General features: G+C 35.5%; 1 protein-coding gene across 2 annotated transcripts in view; it reads left to right on the forward strand.

The window, feature by feature from the left end:
- wake (ankyrin repeat and fibronectin type III domain containing protein wide awake) overlaps positions 1-23,857 on the forward strand; it is a 284,830-nt gene that overhangs the window by 151,451 nt on the left and 109,522 nt on the right. For both annotated transcript variants that reach the window (XM_089734489.1, XM_089734493.1), the window contains exon 5: positions 17,660-17,800. In XM_089734489.1, coding sequence (XP_089590615.1) covers positions 17,660-17,800 — 141 coding nt within the window. The remainder of the gene's footprint in view (positions 1-17,659; positions 17,801-23,857) is intronic.

Raw genomic sequence — 23,857 nt, forward strand, 5'->3', positions numbered from 1 at the left:
GGGAAAACTTTCTTCGCATTTTTTAAGAAAATTCATAACATTTTTTAATACAGTTTATTTACATTTAACTAAAGTATGTAGGTACCATTTTTTTCTCTAACTGTTGGCCATCTTGTAGGTAGGGACATGATCCCATTGCTACAGACATTTTGGGGCTTCTGATCAAAATACTGCGACAATTGGTTTTGGCAGTCCTTTCGTCATGTTAACCTGACACTGTCCAAAGATTTTTGAAGAGACTGAAACAGGTAGAAATCTGAAGGTGCAAGGTCAGGACTATACGGCGGATGCATTAACAACTCCCAGCCAAACTCTCTTAACTTTTGCTGAGTGGCTAAAGCTGTGTGAGGTTTAGCGTTATAATGATGAAAAACCACACCCCTTCTGTTGATTAATTCCGGGCGCTTTCCCTCAACTTCTTGCTTTAATGTCATCAGTTGTTCGCAGTAGAGTTCAGAATCGAAGGTCCTGCTTGGTGGTAACAGCTCATAATGAATAATGCCCTTCCAATCCCACCACACACACAGCATCACCTTGTTGCGAGTTAACCCGAGTTTCGCCACAGTCTGTGAAGCCTGACCGGCCTTTGACCACGACCTTTTTTGCACATTCTTGTCGTACGTGATCCACTTTTCATCACCACTTATCAGCTCCTTCAAAAATGGTTCGGTTTCATTACGTAGGTAGTAATAAAGAAACACAAATGAGTATACGGTTCATTAGGTTTCTTTTAGTGAGCTCGTGAGGTTTTTTTTTTATTGCTTAGATGAGTGGACGAGCTCACAGCCCACCTGGTGTTAAGTGGTTACTGGAGCCCGTAGACATCTACAACGTAAATGCGCCACCCACCTTGAGATATAAGTTCTAAGGTCTCAATTATAGTTACAACGGCTGCCCCACCCTTCAAACCGAAACGCATTACTGCTTCACGGCAGAAATAGGCAGGGTGGTTGTACCTACCCGTGCGGACTCACAAGAGGTCCTACCACCAGTAATTACGCAAATTATAATTTTGCGGGTTTCATTTTTATTACACGATGTTATTCCTTCACCGTGGAAATCAATCGTGAACATTTGTTGAGTACGTATTTCATTAGAAAAATTGGTACCCGCCTGCGGGATTCGAACACCGGTGCATCGCTCAACACGAATGCACCGGACGTCTTATACGTTAGGCCACGACGACTTCAAATCAGATACCCAAATATCGAGCTTTTTTGTGTACGCAGTTTTTTTCAAATGCGCCAAGACTGTTTTGTGATCAATTCCCAGTTCTTTAGCTATGTCGTAACTACTGATATGCCGATCCAGCTCCACTTTTTCAAAAACGGCATCCACTTTATTCGTAATAGGGCGACTAGAGCGACGTGCATCTTTGACATCAAAATTTCCGGATTGAAAACGCTTAAACCAAATTTGTGCTACTCTCACAGACACTGCACTAGGTCCATAAACATCGCAAATTTTTTTCGCGGCTTACATTGCATTTTTACCTTTTTTTTGTAAAATTTTAAAATGTATCGAATTTCTTCATTAGCTGATTCACTCATCTTGACAACTCGAAAAAAAAAAAAACACATTTTCTTAATTTGAATTTTGAATTATCTTCTTTGCAATGGAAACTTTTACTGATACCACAACCAGCCATATACAAATAGTATAGTTAAAGTGATTTTATTACAAGTTCATACATACTATAATGCGAAAAGACTTTTTCCCCAACATATCAATTTAATGATGTCTCATAAAATAACATGAGACATTATTTATAGGTTGGTTTATTATTTCATTATTTATTTTACTTTTACTTCATTATACTACTATTTATACAGCAGTGTTTGTTCACAACACTTAGATATTGTAAATCCTTTAATTCGCACAAGCCAAATCCCTTCTCAGTACGATCTCTCGTAACACAGAGGTGTCACTGGGTAAACTTTGTACGTGGAAACTAATTTAATAGTGGGACCTTAAATACATTGTCTAAGCCGGGTTTTGATATAAGTCAAAAGCACTTATTTTGTGTCTCATAGTTGATATGGACTTCGATATTGTAGTCTTTAGACATTAATTGGTCATGTACATAATGAACAGTAAGTCTTAATGTCAATTCTAGTCCAATATTAGGTATTTTTCTGAATATATTTATTATGTGCTGTTTATTAATTATTTATTTATATTCGAGCAAATTTGACCCGCTTTGCTTGGCGATTATTGATTTGAGTTTGACAAGATCGCTTCCAAAGTTCCAATGATAGTAAATTATGATAATTTCTAAGTTATGTAAATGTTATTACACCCATATCAATTAGATCAGCTGTTCGCTTCAATGTAACCCAGCTACTAAATGACGTTTAAATAACATTCGTTATGCTTAAGCTAAGATCGAGTTGGTTTTGAACTGTTTTGAATTTATGAAAGCAGTATCATTTATTGAAAACAATTATGGATGTTATATAATTTTATGAATATCTGTTGAAAGGTGTTTGGATGTGCAATCATTGGTTTGAAAATAACTTAAATGTACCTTTTTTTTTTATCCTACCTAAGCTGATAGCCTTGAGAGGCTATTTCAGCGTAACCTTAACTAGTAGGTGAGCTCACGGGGCTCAAACCTGACGACGTTGCTAACACGAACCCTAGCAAGAGCCGTGCTTCGCAGAATCTACCACCGGATCGGAAACGCGACCCACTGAGAAGATCCGGCGAGAAACTCAGTGGGCTGTGTCTGAGGGTTAGTTTACTCGTCGAGCCCTTCGTCGCAAGCGACGTGTTCGACGAGAACGGTGACCGGTGCTTGAGGAACCTAAAAGCATCGTTAGTGGATCGAGAGGATCCGAAATGACGTGTTTGGGGCGACGTCGACTGCTTTCCATTCTTTCCGCAGGATCGGGAATGTAGTTACCGGTGGCCACGATGAGAGGGTTCTCGTGTCGTGTCGCTTTATCGAAGTGGCACATCGACGCCGACTGCAGATACTTACTGATGGACTCTAAGTCCAGGTCGTCATGGAGGTCGACGTTCCTGACGAACCACGGGGCTCCGATGGCTATCCTGCAAAAACGGGATTGAATAACTTGGGATGATTTTAAGTGAGTGCGGGCCGCGTGAAGTATGCCATCCTGCTATCGAGGGTGACGCCTAAGTATTTGACCTTTGGGGCCCATGGTATGGGTTGGTCGTACATCATGATTGGGCGAATGGCGGAGGCGGAGGTGTTGATGCGCCTAGAAATGTACCGAAACACTGTTAATTGTATTCCTGAGTTTCTCGTTGAATCTTCTTAATGGGTCGCGATTCCGATCCGGTCGTATATTGAGCGAAGCATTGTTTTTCATGAATAATGGATTACTGGTGGCCCAGAGACCTTTCCAGTTTCACCAGGACAGGTGGGCGAGCACGGGCTCAGCCAGGAGGGGTGGGATTTGCTAGCAGCTGCCCGAGAGCCTCCAAAGGAGACCTAATAACTCAAGAGTAACTGCTTCGCGAACGAATCTACTACCGGATCGGAATCGACCCATTGAGAAGATTCGGCGAACTTAACTTGAATTCTACCGTTCGTCTTCCAATACGAGGTCACAGTTTCAATGGCACCTCAATATCACCTCCCCACTCTTCAACCCGTAATATATACTATATAGTAGGTATATGTCGGCGCAACGTCACTATTTAGTTAACTAAAAATAGCTAATGTGAACTGTTTCCTTAATGTTACGCATGTCAACAACTGCATAAGAAGGTATATTCATGAGAATTAATGACTAAGCTACTTCACTTTCTATTTTAAATACTAGTGACTATTGTCGCACAAAGCATTCTGGCTGGAACAGTCGAACGGAGCGGAGCTCTCTGTGGTTGTCGCTGTACACTTGAAATGTAATAAATGGAATTAATTGGAAAAGTGAGTCTTAATTACTGTTACTGTGGAAGGCAATTGAATGCAATGGAATGATGAAGCAACGCTGACGTTATCATTTTAAAAACTCCATAGATCCAGCCTCTCTCCGTCATATATAATAAATAATACATAATATCAAATATTGTAATAGTAAGTTCTTTAATTTACATTCCATTGGTTGGTTCTTAATGTATATACTCATCGTTACAAGTATACGAAAAATAAAATCAATTTTTATTAAAGCAACAAACAGAACATTGTCTATTTACTCTCTCTAATCTCTTCAAGCTCAGAATGTCTTAAAACAGCATAATAATAGTAGAATACTATTTATAACCACGCTTTAATTCATTCCTTAGATCAATACGCTATATTTTATACTAGTATAATATCTAGATATAAAATTCTCGCCATTTTATTGGGGGAGAAACTAAACAATACATTTATGCAATTTTTTTTAAATTAAGATTAGACAAAAAATAAAATGCAGTTTTAATTCAAGATTAATTGCTGATTTGCGTAATTGCATTAAATGCCCGCCGCTAATGATTGATACTTAATTATCGACAACTTAAGATTTAGAAGAGAAAAATACTGAAATCTTTTGTTGTTTCCTTATTTTTTTGTATCTTATTGCGTCTATCACACGGGAAGTGTTAAAATGTTTACAGTCAAAAGTAGTTCAGATACTAGTAAATATTCTAGTAAAATCAAAACTTACAATACTTTAACATTATTGTGGTTGGATCAGAAGCATAGATCTGTGTACTTTTGAAATTTTAAACATGGATGTATTGTGACAGCTGTATTTTTCTAAGCTATTTTTTTTTATTGCTTAGATGGTTGGACGAGCTCATAGCCCACCTGGCGTTAAGTGATTACTGGAGTCCATAGATATCTACAACGTAAATGCGTCACCCACCTTGAGATATAAGTTCTAAGGTCTCAGTATAGTTACCACGGCGGCCCCACCCTTCAAACCGAAACTCATTACTGCTTCACGGCAGAAATAGGCAGGTACTCATTTCTCATGTTTCAAAATCAAAACCAGGCTACTGTACTATGTAGATACATAGTTTGTGCTACACAGTTTGTGCTCGACATTCATCTCTCCAGTCCGGACCGCGGGGAACAATTATCTGACTGCAAGCTCGAGGCAATTTCCTACATTTCTGCAGAAGCCGGGCATAAGATTATGAAGCGTATTTATATTAAACTGGTCAACCGAGCTCGGAAAAAAAAAAATTCGCTGTTCAAATAAAAATACATTTAAAAAACGAACGTATTTATTTTAACATTGAAATTTATATATATAAAAATGAATTGCTGTTCGTTAGTTTCGCTAAAACTCGAGAACGGCTGGACCGATTTGGCTAATTTTGGTCTTGAATTATTTGTGGAAGTCCAAAGAAGGTTTAAAAGGTGAGAAAATATAAAAAAGCTCGGAATTATATAAAAACAAAAAATTTTTCCTTTGATGTGTCCCCTCGATGTGTCTTTTATTTATCGATTGAGGCACTACGGAGTCTGCCAGGTCAGCTAGATTAATATATAAATTTAACCTGACCTTTGACTCCTTGTTGTTTCAAAGCAGTCTGGACCTTGCCTAGGATTAAGTGAAATCAGTGACGGACCCAAGCTATGTACTCACTGTCTGTTGTCAGTCTGTTGTCAAGCTATGTACTCACTGTCTGTTGTCAGTCTGTTGTCAAGCTATGTACTCACTGTCTGTTATGTCTTTATCTTACATATGATTGTATTTTGTTTTTAATGTCTTTAAAAACACAGACGAACATACGACAAGTCAAAATAATCAATTAATAATTCGTTGAATGATTTTGACGTGTTGATTGAAATTATTTATTTAATGGATCATTTATTGAATCATTAACAAAACGAATAACAGTATTTTGTGCTCGGCCAAACAAAACTTTATTGAGTTTATTTTAAATATTTAATTTATTGCGGCTTCAGAAGCAGTTCTGTAAAGTCTGCTCAAATATAAAATAACGCTCCAGTACACCCGAACCATAGTTTAGCTCAATCTAATACATAGAAACCAGACAAGTGTATTCTTCGAATTCGGTACGCAATTGCAATTTTGCAACGTAAGCATAAGCTTCAGTAATTTGACGTCAATTTGTCAGAGCAGCGCAAGGGAGGCGCAAAGGCTAATAAAGCTTGAACGAACTGTTTCGCGATTTCGTGCAAAAATTGCTTTAAGCCCACCAACGAGTTTTCGACAAATCGAAATTCGATTCGACACGAAAACTGTAAAGTAGTTTTAATTAAAATCTACGACACGTGATTGGTCTGATGAAAATGTCAAACGAAATAAAAATATATGTCCAAGATAATACGTCCAAGATAATACGTCCAAGATAATACGTCCAAGATAATACGTCCAAGATAATACGTCCAAGATAATACGTCCAAGATAATACGTCCAAGATAATACGTCCAAGATAATACGTCCAAGATAATACGTCCAAGATAATACGTCCAAGATAATACGTCCAAGATAATACGTCCAAGATAATCCGTCCAAGATAATATGTCCAAGATAATTCCCTACCTAATCGTTGATAACCTAAGGGGCTATTCCAACTTCGCGCGGACCGGTAGGTGAGCTCACGGGCTCAACCTAAGTGAATTGCTAGTATTAGCCCTCAGACACAGCCCACTGAGTTTCTCGCCGGATCTTCTCAGTGGGTCGCGTTTCCGATCCGGTGGTAGATTCTGCGAAGCACGGCTCTTGCTAGGGTTCGTGTTAGCAACGTCGTCAGGTTTGAGCCCCGTGAGCTCACCTACCAGTTAAGGTTCCGCTGATATAGCCTCTCAAGTTTATCAGCTTAGGTAGGATAAAAAAAGAAGCTAGTATTAGCTCTAGCAAGAGCAGTGCTTCGCTGAATCTACTACCGGATCGGAATCGCAACCCACTAAGAAGATCCAGCGAGAAACTCAGTAGGTTATGTCTATGGACTAGGTTTAATTTAGGTTTAATTTTAATATTTGTTAACCAACTCTGCGTTTGTAGTGTTTAATTCGATTATCAAGCCACACGTTGCGGTCGAATTAATACTGTACAATTTAGATTTCAGACGAAGATTTAGTGCGGATCTCGAGTAATTAGCTTGTGGTTCCCGAGAACTACAGCTCTGTAGATTGCAACGTCAGATTGATTTATACCAATACAGGATATTGTGGTTTGGGTACTGCTTTAATTCATTTATTTTAATATAGTCTCACATGAAACTTACTTTAATAGTTCAAGATCCTAAAGCCTAAGCTAGCTTGATATTAACTGTAGATTAAATGTTGTTTATGATTTGTTAGCAAAGGGTTAATGAAATTATACTTCTTTAGACGCGTTTTATGAAAAATTGATGAGAGTGAAATTTTACGATGCGAGCGCACCGTGACACAAAATTAACAGAAATGAAGTTGCCCACTAAATAGCTCATTACAATACGACCGACGTAACTTGGCGTGTCTGAATATAGCCGCAGGTGAACTTTCGCGCATGTACACTCGTCTAAAAAAAGTGTTATTAGCATTCATTTTTTAGTAATATAAATGACGAAATTATTATTTAATATAATTCATACTAAATAGTATTCAATTATTAACGTTAAACATTTATTATTAATTATTTAATATTTAAATAAATAAATAAAATATAAAAAAAGTATAACTTCTTACGCGCGTACATAAGTACACGAACCCTTTTTTTTAATTTAAAATATTCTTTGTTCCTTGTATATTTTGTTTTCTAGATGGCATCACTAGACATGAGTTCGAAGTTTAAATTTGAAGACTGTCATTACTACCCTATTAGGGTAAAGCCGAGATAGATGCCCCACTTTTTGAAAAAGTCATGTAATTTTGAAAATATTAATTTTATACGAATAATTTCTATTAATGTAGTTAGCTCAATCCCTTATGTTTAATTAGTATAAAAAAATTTTAACCAATCAAATACAGATTTTGCAGAAATTCGTTTTTCGTAGAACCTTTTTTTGGAGGATAGATGCCTACCTGTATGGATAGTTGCCCCACCAAGAAAATACTGAGTAGGATAGATGCCTGCAGTGCAGGATAGATGACCTTTATATCGTGTAAACGTAAAAACCAAACCAAATATTTAGAAGTTCTATTCCTAACAGAGCAATAATTGTCTCCAAGAAACATGGGTCATAATAATAAAAAATATTTTGTATTTTTTAAGTCTATGAATGTTTATAATTAAAAGATAGTTCTCATATCACACAAATGATCATAATTAAATTTTTAAAGCGTTAAGTAAGCGTAAGCTAAACTACAACTTTTTTAGTTTCAACATGCATTATCCTATTTTTTTATGAAATTAAATTTTACATATATTTATTCAACAAAAATATAAACTCTTAAGAGTTTAAACAATTAATTGTTTATAAAATATTCACATTAAGTGTCAATGTGTACATTGCAAAATCATATTTTTTTATATTAAATTAACACAATAAAGATATCTTTATTATTTTGTCCAATTGAAGTTTAACTGGATAGTGCTTTAAATTTTCCACATCTTCTACATCATTTCTGAAAAACACGTTTCATGTAGCTAGTTCTGAAACACTAAACATTGAATTCAGTCGGATTACGACTTCGTATTTTTATAGTTTTCAAAACATTCAATGCAGATATTATTACATGCGTTTTAGGTTTATCCCTTAGATTTCTTTAGGGGCAAATCTATTGTTTTATTTCCTTTCATTTTATAGTTAAGTGGGTTGTCTTCATCTTCGCTGCTTGAACTGTAAATCAGTTGTTTGTGTTTTATGTTTTCGTGGCATATTTCTGCTGTATTCTGAAATGGCAGAGTATGGAGGGATAGATGCCTCTAAAGGCACCTATACCCCAAAAAATCAGGGCAACTATCCTTTGTGATAAGGATAGATGCCCAAATTTTTTGTAAATAAATTATAAACTTAATAGCATTTATTTACACCTAGATGCAGACTCAATGAACCAATATATTCACGTAGCAAAAAATATAATGGAATTTTACACTAATTATAAAGTTATACCACGCTAAATGCTAACCTTTCAATCTTTGACGTGTTCGTGAAATTCCGCGCGGAGAAAATTATGTGCACGAGGAAAACACTTCGTCACCACGCGATTGTCAAATGGTAGATAAGGTATAGGGTGACTGTGGTTCCTACTTATTAAATTAATTTTTTGTCATGAGTGCGGGAAGTTAGGTTTTTAGAACATGAGGCATCTATCCCGCTGCGGCATCTATCCAGGTTTTACCCTATAGACCATCCTTATATCGAAACTAATGTCAACTTAGATTTTTCGTTGTTGTTGTGATCAAAGAGATGACTTTACAAATATTGAATAGTTACCGGAGCCCTTAGAAATCACACTGTGGATTTGAGCAGATCAATAGACTACCTTTACAGACCAATAGTATATCCGATAATTGTCACCAATAAGATACTTGGGTCGTTTTCAAATTTGGGGCCAAAAGTAAGTTATTTGATTTAATTTTTGCATATCCTTAATGTTACCGTAATTATAAGTACAGTATATTTGTTGTCATGACCTCAGGCACGTGGTCCTATAACTATATATTCGTTAACACTGTTAATTAGGAGTTATATATTAAAAACTACCCCAAATCTCATTTGTATCACTCTGGTTCGAAATTCATATTCTAACTTGTTTGCTATTTTTCCAGTAATGCGTGTTGAAATTTGGCTATTTTAGTTAATCAGTATTTAAAATACAATAATAAAGGAAAACTAACTGGGTATTAGAACATTATTAAAAATAAAAGAAGTACGGTTTCTAAGCTTTTAAAAAAAGTTCCTATTGAAATTGTCATCCGTGTTGGCGTTATCAAAAGCGTAAAATGTAAAATATAAATGGATGGTTGTGATGAAGCATTTTTTATTCTGAACACGTTTAAATACAAAAAAATGGATAATTAGATAAAGTTTATATTCATGAAATCGTTACTTTTTTGGCCGCAAAATTGAAAACGACCCATTTATCAGATTTTTCAACAAAAATACCCCTTTAACAACAAATCCCTAAATCCCTAATAGTCAAATTAAGTTACAACAATTTAAGCTTCTCCACTTTATACATGCGCTGTACTGGGATTGAATTAAACCGTGCCCTAATAGCTCTGAGCAAACGGAGTCACTGCGTCTCAGCAATGTTAGCTTCAGGCCACATGAAATATGCTAGTTTAAATTTCGAAATTGAATTGACCATGTCATTTTGAACTTCAATCATTTAGACGAGAATATAATATTTTGTATTTTTGTACTAAGTGGCGTATAATCTAAAGATCAATCCATAAGGACATAGATTCAAATTTATTGCTTAACGGCTGCTTGGATGACGAAATTTGCAGGATTGTGGTACTTAGGAAACTAGGCGGGCTCAATACAGAGTACTAACGGAATTAAAAAACATACCCTTCATGTCGTTTTATTCATATTACAAAAATATTTCTTTAAAGTTTATTGTTCACATTAAAAAATACGGGATATAATTTCAGACATTTTTATTGCTTTTTTTGTTTAAAGATTGCTAGACCGAACTGATTTCGTCGCGTTAAGATATGAACTGAATTAAATAGATAGATTAATTAGTTATGATAGCGTAATAATAGGGCTTAGACAACTCGATAACACTCAAACTGTACTAGAAATTTATTTAAAAGATTTAAATAATTAAAAATATCTCTATAGATATAAGTTCTAAGGTCTCAAGTATAGTTACCACGGCTGCCCCACCCTTCAAACCGAAACGCATTACTGTTTCACGGCAGAAATAGGCAGGGTGGTGGTACCTACCCGTGTGGACTCACAAGAGGTCCTACCGCCAGTAACTGTTACTGTCACTGTTATCATTAGACCATTATTCAGTTTGCACTAGTCATCTGTTTTTTTCGGTTTTCTCGAGTCGTTGACATAAATCTACTTTTACGGTTTAACCTCGCGGTTTTGAATTTCATTATAATGTTAGTTATTTCCGACGTCCTGAATATTGCATAATAATATACAATTTGCGTCTAAATTATATTAAACCGCAAAAACCGTTAACTGTGGCTACGATTCGCGAAATTAGAAGAAAATACTACGATTAATCAAAATCATATTCTTTATGTAAACTTTCATTAATGTTGGTATTAATGTCAGGGATTATATACAGCGCCATCTATTGACCAGGACTTCAAATGCTTTGAGCCACATTATTTGCACACACCTCTGACATTATTTACGAGTATATTTTATGGAAAATTACACTAAGTGCTCTGAAAAGTCACAGACGTTTATCATAATTTACTGATTATTGTCATATGCTACTCAGCTATTTGTTTTAGTAACCGTAAACTCAGTAAATATATTATATTCTTAGACTACGGACCTAATGGAATATAAAAAATTACAGTTGTTCGGGTTCTTAATGTGAATTGAACAAATCCATTTGAATAATCAGCTTTTTTTAGAATAGGTATCATCATATCTTACATAAAAATTGTGTTGTACATGAGTTTCTAAGTGGCCAGATCTGTATTATGTAAAATTACAACAAGGTGGCGCTGCAATTGGATACGTTTTGTTTTATTTCCAGGGCAATATTACGTTTATCGAGTACGCTAGTTATTTTAATACATAAACTCTCTTTAATATTGTTTTTTGCTTCAATAGTTCCTAAGGCAACGCGGGAATACTTCTTCATGACATTGTCGTAACTGCTTTTTTTTCCTACCAATGCTTATAGCCTTGAGAGGCTATTTTAGCTTCTCCTTGACGTGTAGGTAAGCTCACGGGACTCAAACCGTGAGAAGATCCGGCGAGAATCTCAATGGGGCGTACCTAACTATGCATCACGCAGTATCCAGCCATCGTCGACGCCCCAAGCACGATCTTAATGGATTCACCTCATCCAATCTCGACACTGTTGGCCGCATCTAGTTCTAACACTATCAGGAGCCGTAGTACAGGTCACCCTACTCACCAAAAAGCCTGACGTAAAACTGAGCCAATAGCTCGCTAAATATCTTGTCGCCCGTTCTCAGTAATTCGCAATTCCAGTGGTAAATAAATTCGCGAAGCAACTGTTCCTATGCTCGCCTGTGAGGTAGATGCTAACTAGCTTCTTCCTCTTATCAGACGCTTCGGACCGGCCCACCCAGTCTGGGGAAGTTGAAGAAACTTCCAGGCCACAACAAAACAGTTTTAACAATTTATCGTGGCTAAAAATTGTATTTAACCGCAATTATTATCGATAGACAGACGAAACTGGTCACGACGAACCTGGTGTTGATTTCACTGTAGCCCATGGACATCACCGTAAATGCCACCACCCAGATGGAAGCATGAGCTCGAATTTCAATTTGTATTGTGCATGTAAAGTTTGCCTGCGACGCGATAAAAGATTGTTAACAGTTATTATAAACCACTCTTATTTTCCGTGTGGATTGAAAGTGGTTCGTTCTTTATGGATATTGGTAGACATGTTTCTGGGCTGCGAGCGCTTTAAGCTCGCACCGAATACACATAATTAAATTTACTAAGCTTGGTGAGGTCGAGTATCCTTCCGAGAATACCGAACACACGTCAAACTTCCTCTGCGACTCAAGAACGGTAAAGTTCGTAGGCAAACTGATGCGCACAATTATTTACTCTATCCTGTCCGATGTTAGTTTCCGCACTAAGTTTCTTTCACTCATTCGGGAGCGTAAATAAACACGAGTGTTTTATATTCCGAGACTGGTAGGGCGTATTCAGAGCCGCGTTCAACATTATGTATAATTAAAATTACTTGTACGATTTAATCTCCCGTTTTTGTTTTTATTGTAATAAAATGTTTTTACCACCGGATCAGAAACGCGACCCACTGAGAAGATCCGGCGAGAAACTCAGTGGGCTCTATCTATGGGTTAATTTACTCGTCGAGCCCTTCGTCGCAAGAGACGGGTTCGGCAAGGATCGCGACCGATGCTTGAGGTACCTAAAAGCACCGTTAATGTATCGGGGGATCCGTAATGGCGTGTTTAAGGCTGTAATCATAATGAATGACCATGATAACGAGAACTGTAAAGTAACAAATTCAAAAAAAATACATAATTTTAATTATGTCTACGGCTCGTAAAAACTGAAAAATAATTATTATCTTTCAGCTCGTTATTTGAATTTATTTATCATTGCACAAAAACATTACTAAGTAGTACCACTAAGTAATTAGTGCCACTAAGTAAGTAGTCAGTAATTAGTAGTAGTACTAAGTAATTACTAAGTTTTATTATGTATACAATCTGTTTGTCAGAATGTGTGTCCAGTATATAATAAGTCCGCACTAGATTCACTATGTCCATGCAAAGAATATGCGTGGCACTCTAGATATTAGAGGCATAAGGTTGAAATTTCACGAATTAGTTATGAACTGAATGAAAGATAAGAATCTTAAAAACCATTCAGTTTATTTAAAAAGTCCATTTAGAAAGTTGATAAAATTTGCGTAGTCGCTGTTAGCTATAATTGGAGTGACATTCGTCATGAAATTTAGTGTTGCTATGAAAATAAATTTTTATACGCTTTGTTTTTTTTGAATTATATTAAATTGTTATTTTATGAATATTACCCATAGACACAGTCCACCGAGTTTCTCTCTGGATCTTCTGAGGGGTTCGCCATTCCGATCCGATGGTAGATTCTGCGAAGCACTGCTCTTGCTAGGGGGATAGTCTTTTTTTTTTAGCATATTCTTAGCATATTCTTTTAGATTAAGTGAGTAAACTCAACCTGTCTGCGCGAGGAATAGCCCCTTAGGCTGAAAAATTAATGAACTTATCCTTAGGAAATAATCTTAAGAAAGAAATATAATATTAGAAACGAAATAATATTAGCGAAAATTCATATTTGTCGTGATTCACAGACTGGGATATCTTGTTTTGGTATGTTCCTGAGCTCCACTATAGCAATTTTCATGATGAGGTTCAAAATTTCAAGAGGCCCTCTGTGAGTTTGGCTATTTATGGTGTTGTCGTTAACTATAGGCAATCGTGGCTCTCCTGGGTAGTCCAGTCCACTGTCTGTCGGAGCCATAAAAACGTAACTCTACTGAGCATTATTGCACACCTATAAAACGATCGCGCCAAAGTCTTATTCAGTGAACCAAGTGTGTCTCGATCGCTGTATCGTCATAGAGAGTTATTCGTGTGTGACGGCGGCTTTGAAACGTGATGTAGCGGCTAATAGTGTTCGAGACATATAATAGCCTGCCTATGTGCGCTAGCTCGATGAATAGGGTTGGACAGGCTCTCTAGAAAATTCCAGGTCACATAACCAACTAAAAATGTATGTTGTTTTAGTGCTATTTTTTCTTTATTTTACCACAGCTTGTTTTCATTAGATTGGTGAATACTTAGAATGAAAATTGTATCTCTCTCGTGGATTATTTCTCTTTTCTGTATTATGGTAGGCGGCTGCGTGGTTATGACCCTGAGATTGCTGATTACCATGAGGTATAATGACCACTCACCATTAGATGGATGGTATGTTTGACTTTATTGCTTAGATCGGTGGACGAGCTCACGGCTGACCTGGTGTTAAGTGATTATGGAGTTCATAGACATAATTAACTTAAATGCTGCCACCCACTTTTAGATATAAGTTCTATGTATCAGTTTTCAGTACAATGGTTGATCCGCCCTGCAAACTGAAACGCGTTATTGCTTTACGACAGAAATTGGCGATCCGGTGATACCTTTCGGCGGGTTTGTTTCTTATTACACGATATTGTTTCTTATTATACTCCTTCGTCGTTTACTAGTGGGAGGACCTCTTAGGATTCCGCATGGGTAGGTACCACCACCCTGCTTATTTCAGCCGTGAAACAGTAATGCGTTTCGTTTTGAAGGGTGGGGCAGCCGAGGGCAGTGAGACCTTGGAACTCATATCTCAAGGTGGGTGGTGGTATTTACGTTGTAGATGTCTATGGGTTCCGGTAACCACTCAACACCAGGTGTACTGTGAACTCGTCAGCCCATATAAGCAAGAAGAAAAGTCAGTCGTGAACTTGTGTTAAGTACGGATTTTATTACAGAAATTAATACCTGGTGTCTTATCCTACATGCCATTCGACCAAAACCGTGTAACACACGGGCAAAAAAGCGAACGAAACTAATAAAATAAATATGTAATTTAGGAATCGGATTTAAAAATGTATAAAAAAATTTTAGACGTATTGAGCGATTTTCCGAATGTTTTAACTAAATTAAGATCCCCCATATAAATTATTTTATTCTTGGTGTCAGTCTATCTATTCAAGCTAGATGATTTCAGCACAAAAACCTTGTTTTGAGTGAGTGACGTCAGCAGCCAGCGGGAAAATGTCTCCACTATTAAGAATAACTCCTTAATGGACTTACGTTGTTCTAAGTTCAAACGACAATCTCTATACAATCTAGATAGATATATACAGTATTGTTACGCGCTGGGGTTCGGGATAAATAAAATTCTATTGAATTACAAGTTAACACTATATTCACCACTTAATACACTTCACAAACACTTTAAAACTCTCATTCGCTTCTTTCGCTTCGCTTCAGGTGATCCGTTCGCTGTTTCGCTCCGAGTAGTTCCGATTACTAACTGACTGCGTGCCATCTCTGCAACGCTTTTATAGCCAATAGATACCACATCCCTAGAATAATCGAGAATATTCTACACATTTCTAGTAGCATGTTCCCGTTATTTGACAATAGATGGCGTTGTACTTCTCGAGCGTTCTAGGTGCTACTAGATCCTTCTATATTTGTTCGACTATTCGGCGATAGATGGCGTTACTCTTACCGGCGTACAGTATGTTTGCAAAGGGGCGACTCAAAATGCTTTCTGAGCAATTTTCCTTGATCGCGTTTTTTGTTTCCATATTAATTTTGAATCAACTAATACTTCTCGCAATTGCTTTAAGAAAACTGACTTTCATGCGAATATAACTATTTTTCCTTAGTTTGCATGCAGTAAGTTTATTTCCGTCTCCGAGGTTGCTACTAAACAAAACCGAATCGCTGTAATTAGAAACTAAAAAAAAAATATAACATCATTAGCATCCGAAAAACCTTAACACTTTTCGAACTGCCCCACGACGGAGTAGTTTTTAATTAAAAGTTCACAAAGCACTTTGAAACGCGTAAAATTCACGTTGAATACAATTTTTTTTTTGTAACTTTTCGCAATTGTTCTTCTAATTACGTTTACAATTTACGTGCTTCATTTTAAGCGAAAGATAAATTGTGTGGATCTTTAGGAGAATTTGATGAAGTGGTTGTCCGTCCGTCCGGCTTATTAATTTAATGAATATTCATTGCACACCCAAAATTTTTCAAATGACAAGCATCGATGAACACTTAAGATCGTTACTCGTTAATTCACTCCTACAGCATATATATTATATCTTTAAACGAGCAATTCTTGTATATTAACATATATGTATATAATCTGAATCTCTGAAACGGTTCCAACGATTTTCTTAAAATTTAGTATACAGGGGATTTCGGGGGCTATAAATCGATCTAGCTACGATCTATTTTCAGAAAATGTTGTTTTATTCGTGTTTTCAATAATCAACTTTATCGATAATTTTGATTTTTTCTTTAATTAACCAGTTTATATTTTTTTATTATTATATCGGTAAGATCGAAAAAGATTGTTCATATTTCATCATTTTATCAATATGTAATTCGTGTTTAAGTATAATTTCTAAAAAACACAATTAATAAAAAAAAAACAATTAAAGTTCGGTATTATTATAATTGGGAAATTGTCATATTATTTTTATGTGCAATATGTCATTTCTTTTGATTTGATTTAATTTTAAATTGATTTTTATTTTCTCCAAATTCTTTTCTATAATATATTTTTAAATGTTAATATTTTAATCATTTTAGGAAAAAATAATTATCGCCTTGTCGCTGGTAGCCTAAAAGGCTATTTCATGTACGCTCGGATGGATATTAACTCTGCTTCCGTATTAGGGGAAACGATTTTAGAACCTAACCCACCTTGTTCAGTGATTACTGGAGCCCATGGACCTCAAAACCGGACCATTGTCGTCCAGCATGAGACATGAGGTCGGTTCCGATTTTGTATTACGCCAACGACTGTCGCACCCTTCAAACTGGAAAGCGTGATTGAATCGCAGCAGATATAGGCAAGATGCCGGTCAATAACCTCCGCTGTCAATATTGACGTAATTGAATTTATACATGTTGCAAAATTGACCGATATTTTCATTATATCTTGACGTAGTGGGCGTGTGGTGGGTAGTCGTGTAAGATTGTGCAGCACGAAACAATGAAAGTTCCGAGACATCTTCACTCTTCCTAAATCCGGTAACGAATGTGCTTCGATTCAACACGAGCGATGACACCTCGAGTCTGCCGAAGCACACGACCCGAAGTGAGCCGATGTTTGACGAGTTGCGTCTCACATTTAACCGGTGGCCTTTGTTTCATTTCGGGGACATATATTTTATATATTAATGGGCTTTCCTTAATAATATGGTGATCTAGGTTGAGCAGTAAAATTAATAAATCAGTTACATGAATAAATCAAATGCATGATTTAACTGTAAAAGTGATTATCAATAAGAATCCGTCCTGCGGAAATCTCAAAAATACAGAACAGTCACAAAAAGAATGTCTTCAACAAGTCATTACCACGATTTTGAAGTTAATTTTTATTACAGGGTGCCCACACCTCGTGGCTCCGTGTCCAGTACGAGCAGCACGAGTACTGGATCCAGGCTAGCTCGACTGCTGACCCAGGGGGTACGTGGTACCCCCGAAGAGATCGCTATTGATGCCCCCAGGAGACTTAGTTGGGAAAGGTAAGAAATTAATATAAACTAACTAGTTGACCCGGCAGTCTTTGTAGTGCCTCAATCGATAAATAAAAGACCTAAACTTTTGTATAAAATAAACTTAAAACAAACAAAAGGAATCCGTCCGACGGGGGACACATCAAAGGAAAATACAAAATTGTTCCTTTTATTTAATTCCGAGCATTTTCATATTTATATCTACCTTTTAAACCTTCTCTGGACTTCCACAAATAATTCAAGACCAAAATTAGTCAAATCGGTCCAGCCGTTCTCGAGTTTTAGCGAGACTAACGAACAGCAATTCATTTTTATATATATAGATTTGCTACTACACGTATTTTCATCTGTACTGTACGAAATTAGTTTATTAAAGAGACTGTTGAGAATAACATTGAAAAAATATTTTGAAAAAGCTATCTAACTGCATAGCTCAAGTATTCGATTGTGAGAGTGAACAGTCCAATAGTCCCACTATTAATTAGCGGCATTTTGAATGCACTCGGGGTGTTTTTTTAATTTCTTAACAAGCGAACCGCCCTGGCTTCGCTTCGGAAACATAAAATTTTATTATTGATTATTTACGACATCACATTAGAAACCTCAAAAATAACAGTATTTTTCCACTATTTAATGTATGTTATTATACATATTATAAACCTTCCTCTTCAATCACTTTATCTATTAAAAAAACCGCATCAAAATCCGTTGCGTAGTTTTAAAGATTTAAGCACACATAGGGATACTAGGTATAGGGCCAGAGAAAGCGACTTTGTTTTATACTACGTAGTGATTAGTGTTTATTTCTTTATGTTGAAAATGTTTTTGTTCAGCTTACGACATCTAGCACCAATATTGCGAAGAATACAACATCGATTACTTGAAAGTAATGGTACATTCCCTTAACTCATGATACTTTCTCCATCTTCATTTCCTCCGCGAGAGAGCTAAAATTCTTTTTCCGTGACAACGTTTACCCGCCTGATGGACAGTGAGGTCGAATCCCCTATTTGTATTAAGTAAAAACAAATGACATTAGCAACGTCCCTCCCTTCGCTCGAGTGTTTTTTTTTTATAAGAAACCTTTATTGTTCAGACTGCGTGTTTCATTCCGTGGAAGTTTTCAAGTAATTTATATTCGTAACTCAACGGAACGTTTACTTCAGCAATGTGTATTTTGAAACTTTTAAAATACAAAAATTCTTTTAAATATTTTTAGGTTAAATTCTCACGAGAAAAAAAAAATTCGAGCGTTTTCATTCTGTGTGGTTTTTATATTAAACGTGTAGTCGTAGACTTATCAAGAGTTATATCGGGTTATGTATTATGGTCCTTTGCATTGAGTTCAAGCACGATCGATATAAACAAAACAAACTAAGCTAGAATTAATTAGGCCGTGTTAATTAACAACGGGAAACCTGTTATAGTTGTTATGGCTGTTGTTATAGTTAGTTACAACCCATTCCTTCAAATCATGTCCGTGGGGATGGATAAATCGTTTTCGATCAAAATTAACCAAATTTAAAAAACGGGTACAAATCACACACGGTCGCCTGGCCCCAATACAAAATTCCCTGCACTAAGGGAAATAGAAACTGATATACATACTTATATATTTATTCAAATTCAAATTAAACATCTAGTAAAGGACTAAAGTCATGATCTTCGGCCCGCTATTCAAAGGTGTTAACTACAGTTTCAATAATAAAAAATATTATATTAAGCTTCAGTATCTCATCTTCTTCTCTCGCAAAGCAGCTGCTCTTGAGTTGTCAGGTCTCCTTCGGAGGCGCTCAGGCCCAAATCCGACCCCTCTTGGCTGAAAAAAAAAAGATGCGGCTAATTAGATAGGGGCATGGCTGTACCCCTGAAATTGCTGACGTTTGAGCTGGGAATACTTCGGACCGCATGCGCTAACATTAGGAAAAAATCTATTGAATTTTCTATCCTAAGTCGATTTTAGTAAATAACGCAAGAAGGTCTACATCTCAACATGTTAAAGGACAATGCCCATTTTCTATGGGCGTTTGGGCCCCTAAAAAAAGTTGTCCTGTCAAGATGGTTTTAACTTAATTTGATAGACAAAGAAATATCGTTTCATATTCAGAAAACGATTTTTATATTCTCACCCAGGTTTAAGAGAAATCTGTTTTTTTCTGCAGCTAAAATTAAGTTGTTAATTGTTTTCTTCGAAATCAATAATCGCTCTCATAATTATTTACAGTATTAAATAAGTTAATTGTGGTTAATGTTGCTAGAAATAAGCCCTTACGTACATTTTATTATTATTATATCCTCATAATAATAATAAAATGAAATCAAAATCCGGAAGCCGGCAACGATATTGTTGTTGTTGTTTTTAAATTCACCAATAAGTAGGCAAAGAGCGTGCCTATACAGCCTAGTCTGTCGAAGTTATATATTTTTATGTCAATAAAAAGCCGGTGTATCTCTTTTTATTGCTTTTTGGGAGTTTTGACGTCAACTCGACGAATACCACAATGACTGAGCATGAGTTTACGCAGACCTTTTATACACAATATTACAAATACAAATAATACAAATTACACAATAAACTATTAAAAAAACATTAAAATAAAAATTCAAGTGACGCTTCCCTCGGGTTGCTGCCAAAACTCTCTGATCATATATAATAAGAATAGAGTAATGGTAGGCCATTGATATTTTTATTAATGGAATCATTAATATCTAAAAATATTAAATTATTCATGGTTTTAAGTAATAATTATTATTACAATATATAAATATTGAATTGAACAAAAATAAACTAAGAAGCCTGTGAATCATAAGCATTAGCTATTTTTTTTTAATTTGTTGTTCAAGTCACAAACAACTCTTTCGTTTGACAGCATATAGGTTTGCTATAAAGCTATATGGGCTAAGCCCTTTGCCTATTGGCGAATTTAAAAACTATGGCATGGATAGTTTTGGGATGTTATCAAATAAGTAATTTATTTTTTTGGAAAACAATGCCAGGTTGAAAGAAATGTTGATACATAAACTAAACAACGTGAAAAAATAAGGCATAGTTTTTCAAGTACAAATAGTTTTGACATAAAGTTGGCCCACTTTTGGGCATTGTCCTTTGTAAATTAAAATGTGTTTTTTTTTATATTCAAGATGCTCAGAAAGATATAAGCACAATCGCATGCTTCTCTGAAACGACTGTTGGCTATAAAACAAAAAACAAAAAAAACATCACATACATTCAGAAATTGAAAACGATTTACAACCATTAAAACGTTGTAATTCACAACTTTCATTATTCGTCCATAAGCAAATTCGCTTTGATTCATCAAGCAATTTGTGTAGCGTAGAAGTTCACGAATACCCACCCACCTAACTGAGTTACGAAGCCAGTAACAAACAGAGATTGTGTTTATCAATAAAATTACGGAACGGGAACCATGGGTTTCTGTAGTTTTGTAATTAGCCAGACAGAGTTACGGCCGGTTTGTTTACAGATCGAATCAGAGGTGTCAGAGATTGTTTTAGGTATAGACACAAGAAATACAGGACACGGGTCGGGTGAGGTCGTTGTATCTACGCTCGTAAATTAAAATTCAGTCTCGTCTGACCGAAAAATAAACCGTATTATACCGTTAACTGAATAACCACATTAATGCATCCCCAGTCACCGTCAGAAATGAATTATAAGTCTTAGTTTTTACAGTACAACTTAGCGCTTCACAGCCGAAATAGGCATAGTGGTTGGTACCTACTTGTACGGGCTACCAGTAAAACTATTCGTCTATATTACTCCAAATTCAGTGTAGTTGTAGTCGCGTAATTCGCATTGCAATAGATATTTCCAGTTTTTGCAGATTTAGACATAACCTCAAATGATTTTCTAAAGCCACACTATTTTTTTTTATCTCAAATATAACTCAAATGCTGTAGGTAAATGTAAATTGAATGTAAAAAATATATTTAAAAGTTATTTTATATAAGCTTAAACAAGCAGGTTTAATTATCAAAGTGGTCATTGCGTTTAAACGTCAGCTTTAACTGCTATCGGCTGAGTTTAGTTTTATATACGTGACATAATTAAGATGCCAAATTTGACATCCATTCATTCGTGTACTGGCTCCAAAAGCTAATAGTACAACGGTTTTCTATCCAGATTCACTTAATTACCGTTTCAAACATAAATGAAAAAACCTTAAGCTGTTGATAAATGACGACACAAGCTCAATTGAGCTTATTTTTGTCAATAGATGTACTCCATCCTATAACCTTTATTATTAATTAAAAATATTCTTATTATTTTACTCAATTTCCTTAACCTATTCTTAGTTTTCTATTTCGTGCAATAGTAAGCGCCTTGGTCCTCCGTGCCGAATTATTTCGTAAAGTAATCACGCACATAGGTCTGTCTAGTCTAGTTCTAATCTAGTTTAGTTAGTAGTGTCTGTCGATAAATTCGGCTTAGTTTACAGAGTCAGCCGAGTCAGTTAGTTTGTTTATCTTAGATTCACAGCTATAGCTCTTAATTGAATAAATTTGATCACATTTTTTAATAAGCTTTTATTAGCTTCGGACGTATGTATATTTGTAACAGAATCTTTGAACATGATTTTGACCCCCTTCAAAACGTTGGATTAGCTCGAAATTTGGTATAGTTATTAAGAACCGATGACAATTTAATATTAAAAAAAATTGAAAAAATAGAAATTCAACTAAAAAATGAAAAATAAATAATAGTTTAAAAAAACTAACAAAATACGTGGAGTGCTTTTCAGGATATTATTAAAATAACCCTTCTACTCATATCTGTTCATAAAATATTAATAACTAGTTATACCATGCACCCCACGTTTTTTTACAATAAAATCATTTTTTCTTACACTATTTTTAATTCAAATTTATCAAAATTTATTTTCTATTTTTTAGTTGGATTTTCTATAAAAGCGTATTTTGTTAGTTTTTTTTTAAATTATTATTGATTATTATTATTACAAGTTTAATGACAATTACAAAGGCGCCACACAATTTGGAAGACGCTCTACCGCAGGTGTCAAAATTGTATTATCTAAAACTTAGACATAAGTTATAAATTTAGTGTACCTCAGATTAGAATCTATTTTAACTTCAGCCTATTCGCCGAACTTGAACTGAATTGAGTATTTAATAATTCAAGTGATCCTTAAATTTTGAAGTTTGTATCTGGGCAATCTTTCGAGTCTTCGAGTCAATTAAGTTTTATTATAATGAATGACAGTTATTGTATAAATAATTGTTTGGAATTGTTCCATAGGATAAGAAGGACGTGGCATTGCTTTATTGAAACAACATAATTATTATTGCACTAGCTGACCCGACAGACTTCATAGTGCCTTAATCGATAAATAAAAGACCTAAACTTTTGTATAAAATAAACTTAAAACACGCAAAAGGAATCCGTCCGACGGGGGACACATCAAAGGAAAAACGAAATTGTTATTTTTATTTAATTCCGAGGATTCTCATATTTGTCTACCTTTTAAACATTCTCTGGACTTCCACAAATAATTCAAGACCAAAATTAGCCAAATCGGTCCAGCCGTTTTCGAGTTTTAGCGAGACTAACGAAGAGCAATTCATTTTAATATATAGAGATAACACATTTTATAACTTATTTCTCTTTTAATCCTTAGAAATCTACCGTTTTTAAATGTTTTGACGTAGAAAACAGAATTAAAAAACATATAATAATATTTTAAATTTAAAATTTCACTTACAGAGATTAATTGTACTGTATTTTCTAAAATGTAAATATGCGATGTTGATGTGAATTCGTTTCATTGGTGTGATGACCAAGTTTGTTTGTTCATTTTTTTTTATTGCCTAGATTTGTGGACGAGCTGGTGTTAAGTGGTTACTGGAACCCATAGACATCTACAACGTAAATGCGCCACACACCTTCAGATATAAGTTCTAAGGTCTCAGTATTGTTACAACGGCTGCCCCACCCTTCAAACCGAAACGCATTTCTGCTTCACGGCAGAAATAGGCGGGGCGGTGGTACCTACCCGTGCGGACTCACAAGAGGTCCTACCACCAGTA

This window comes from Bombyx mandarina, chromosome 17 (genome assembly GCF_030267445.1).
Source record: "Bombyx mandarina strain Sakado chromosome 17, ASM3026744v2".
Classification (NCBI taxonomy): Eukaryota; Metazoa; Arthropoda; class Insecta; order Lepidoptera; family Bombycidae; genus Bombyx; species Bombyx mandarina.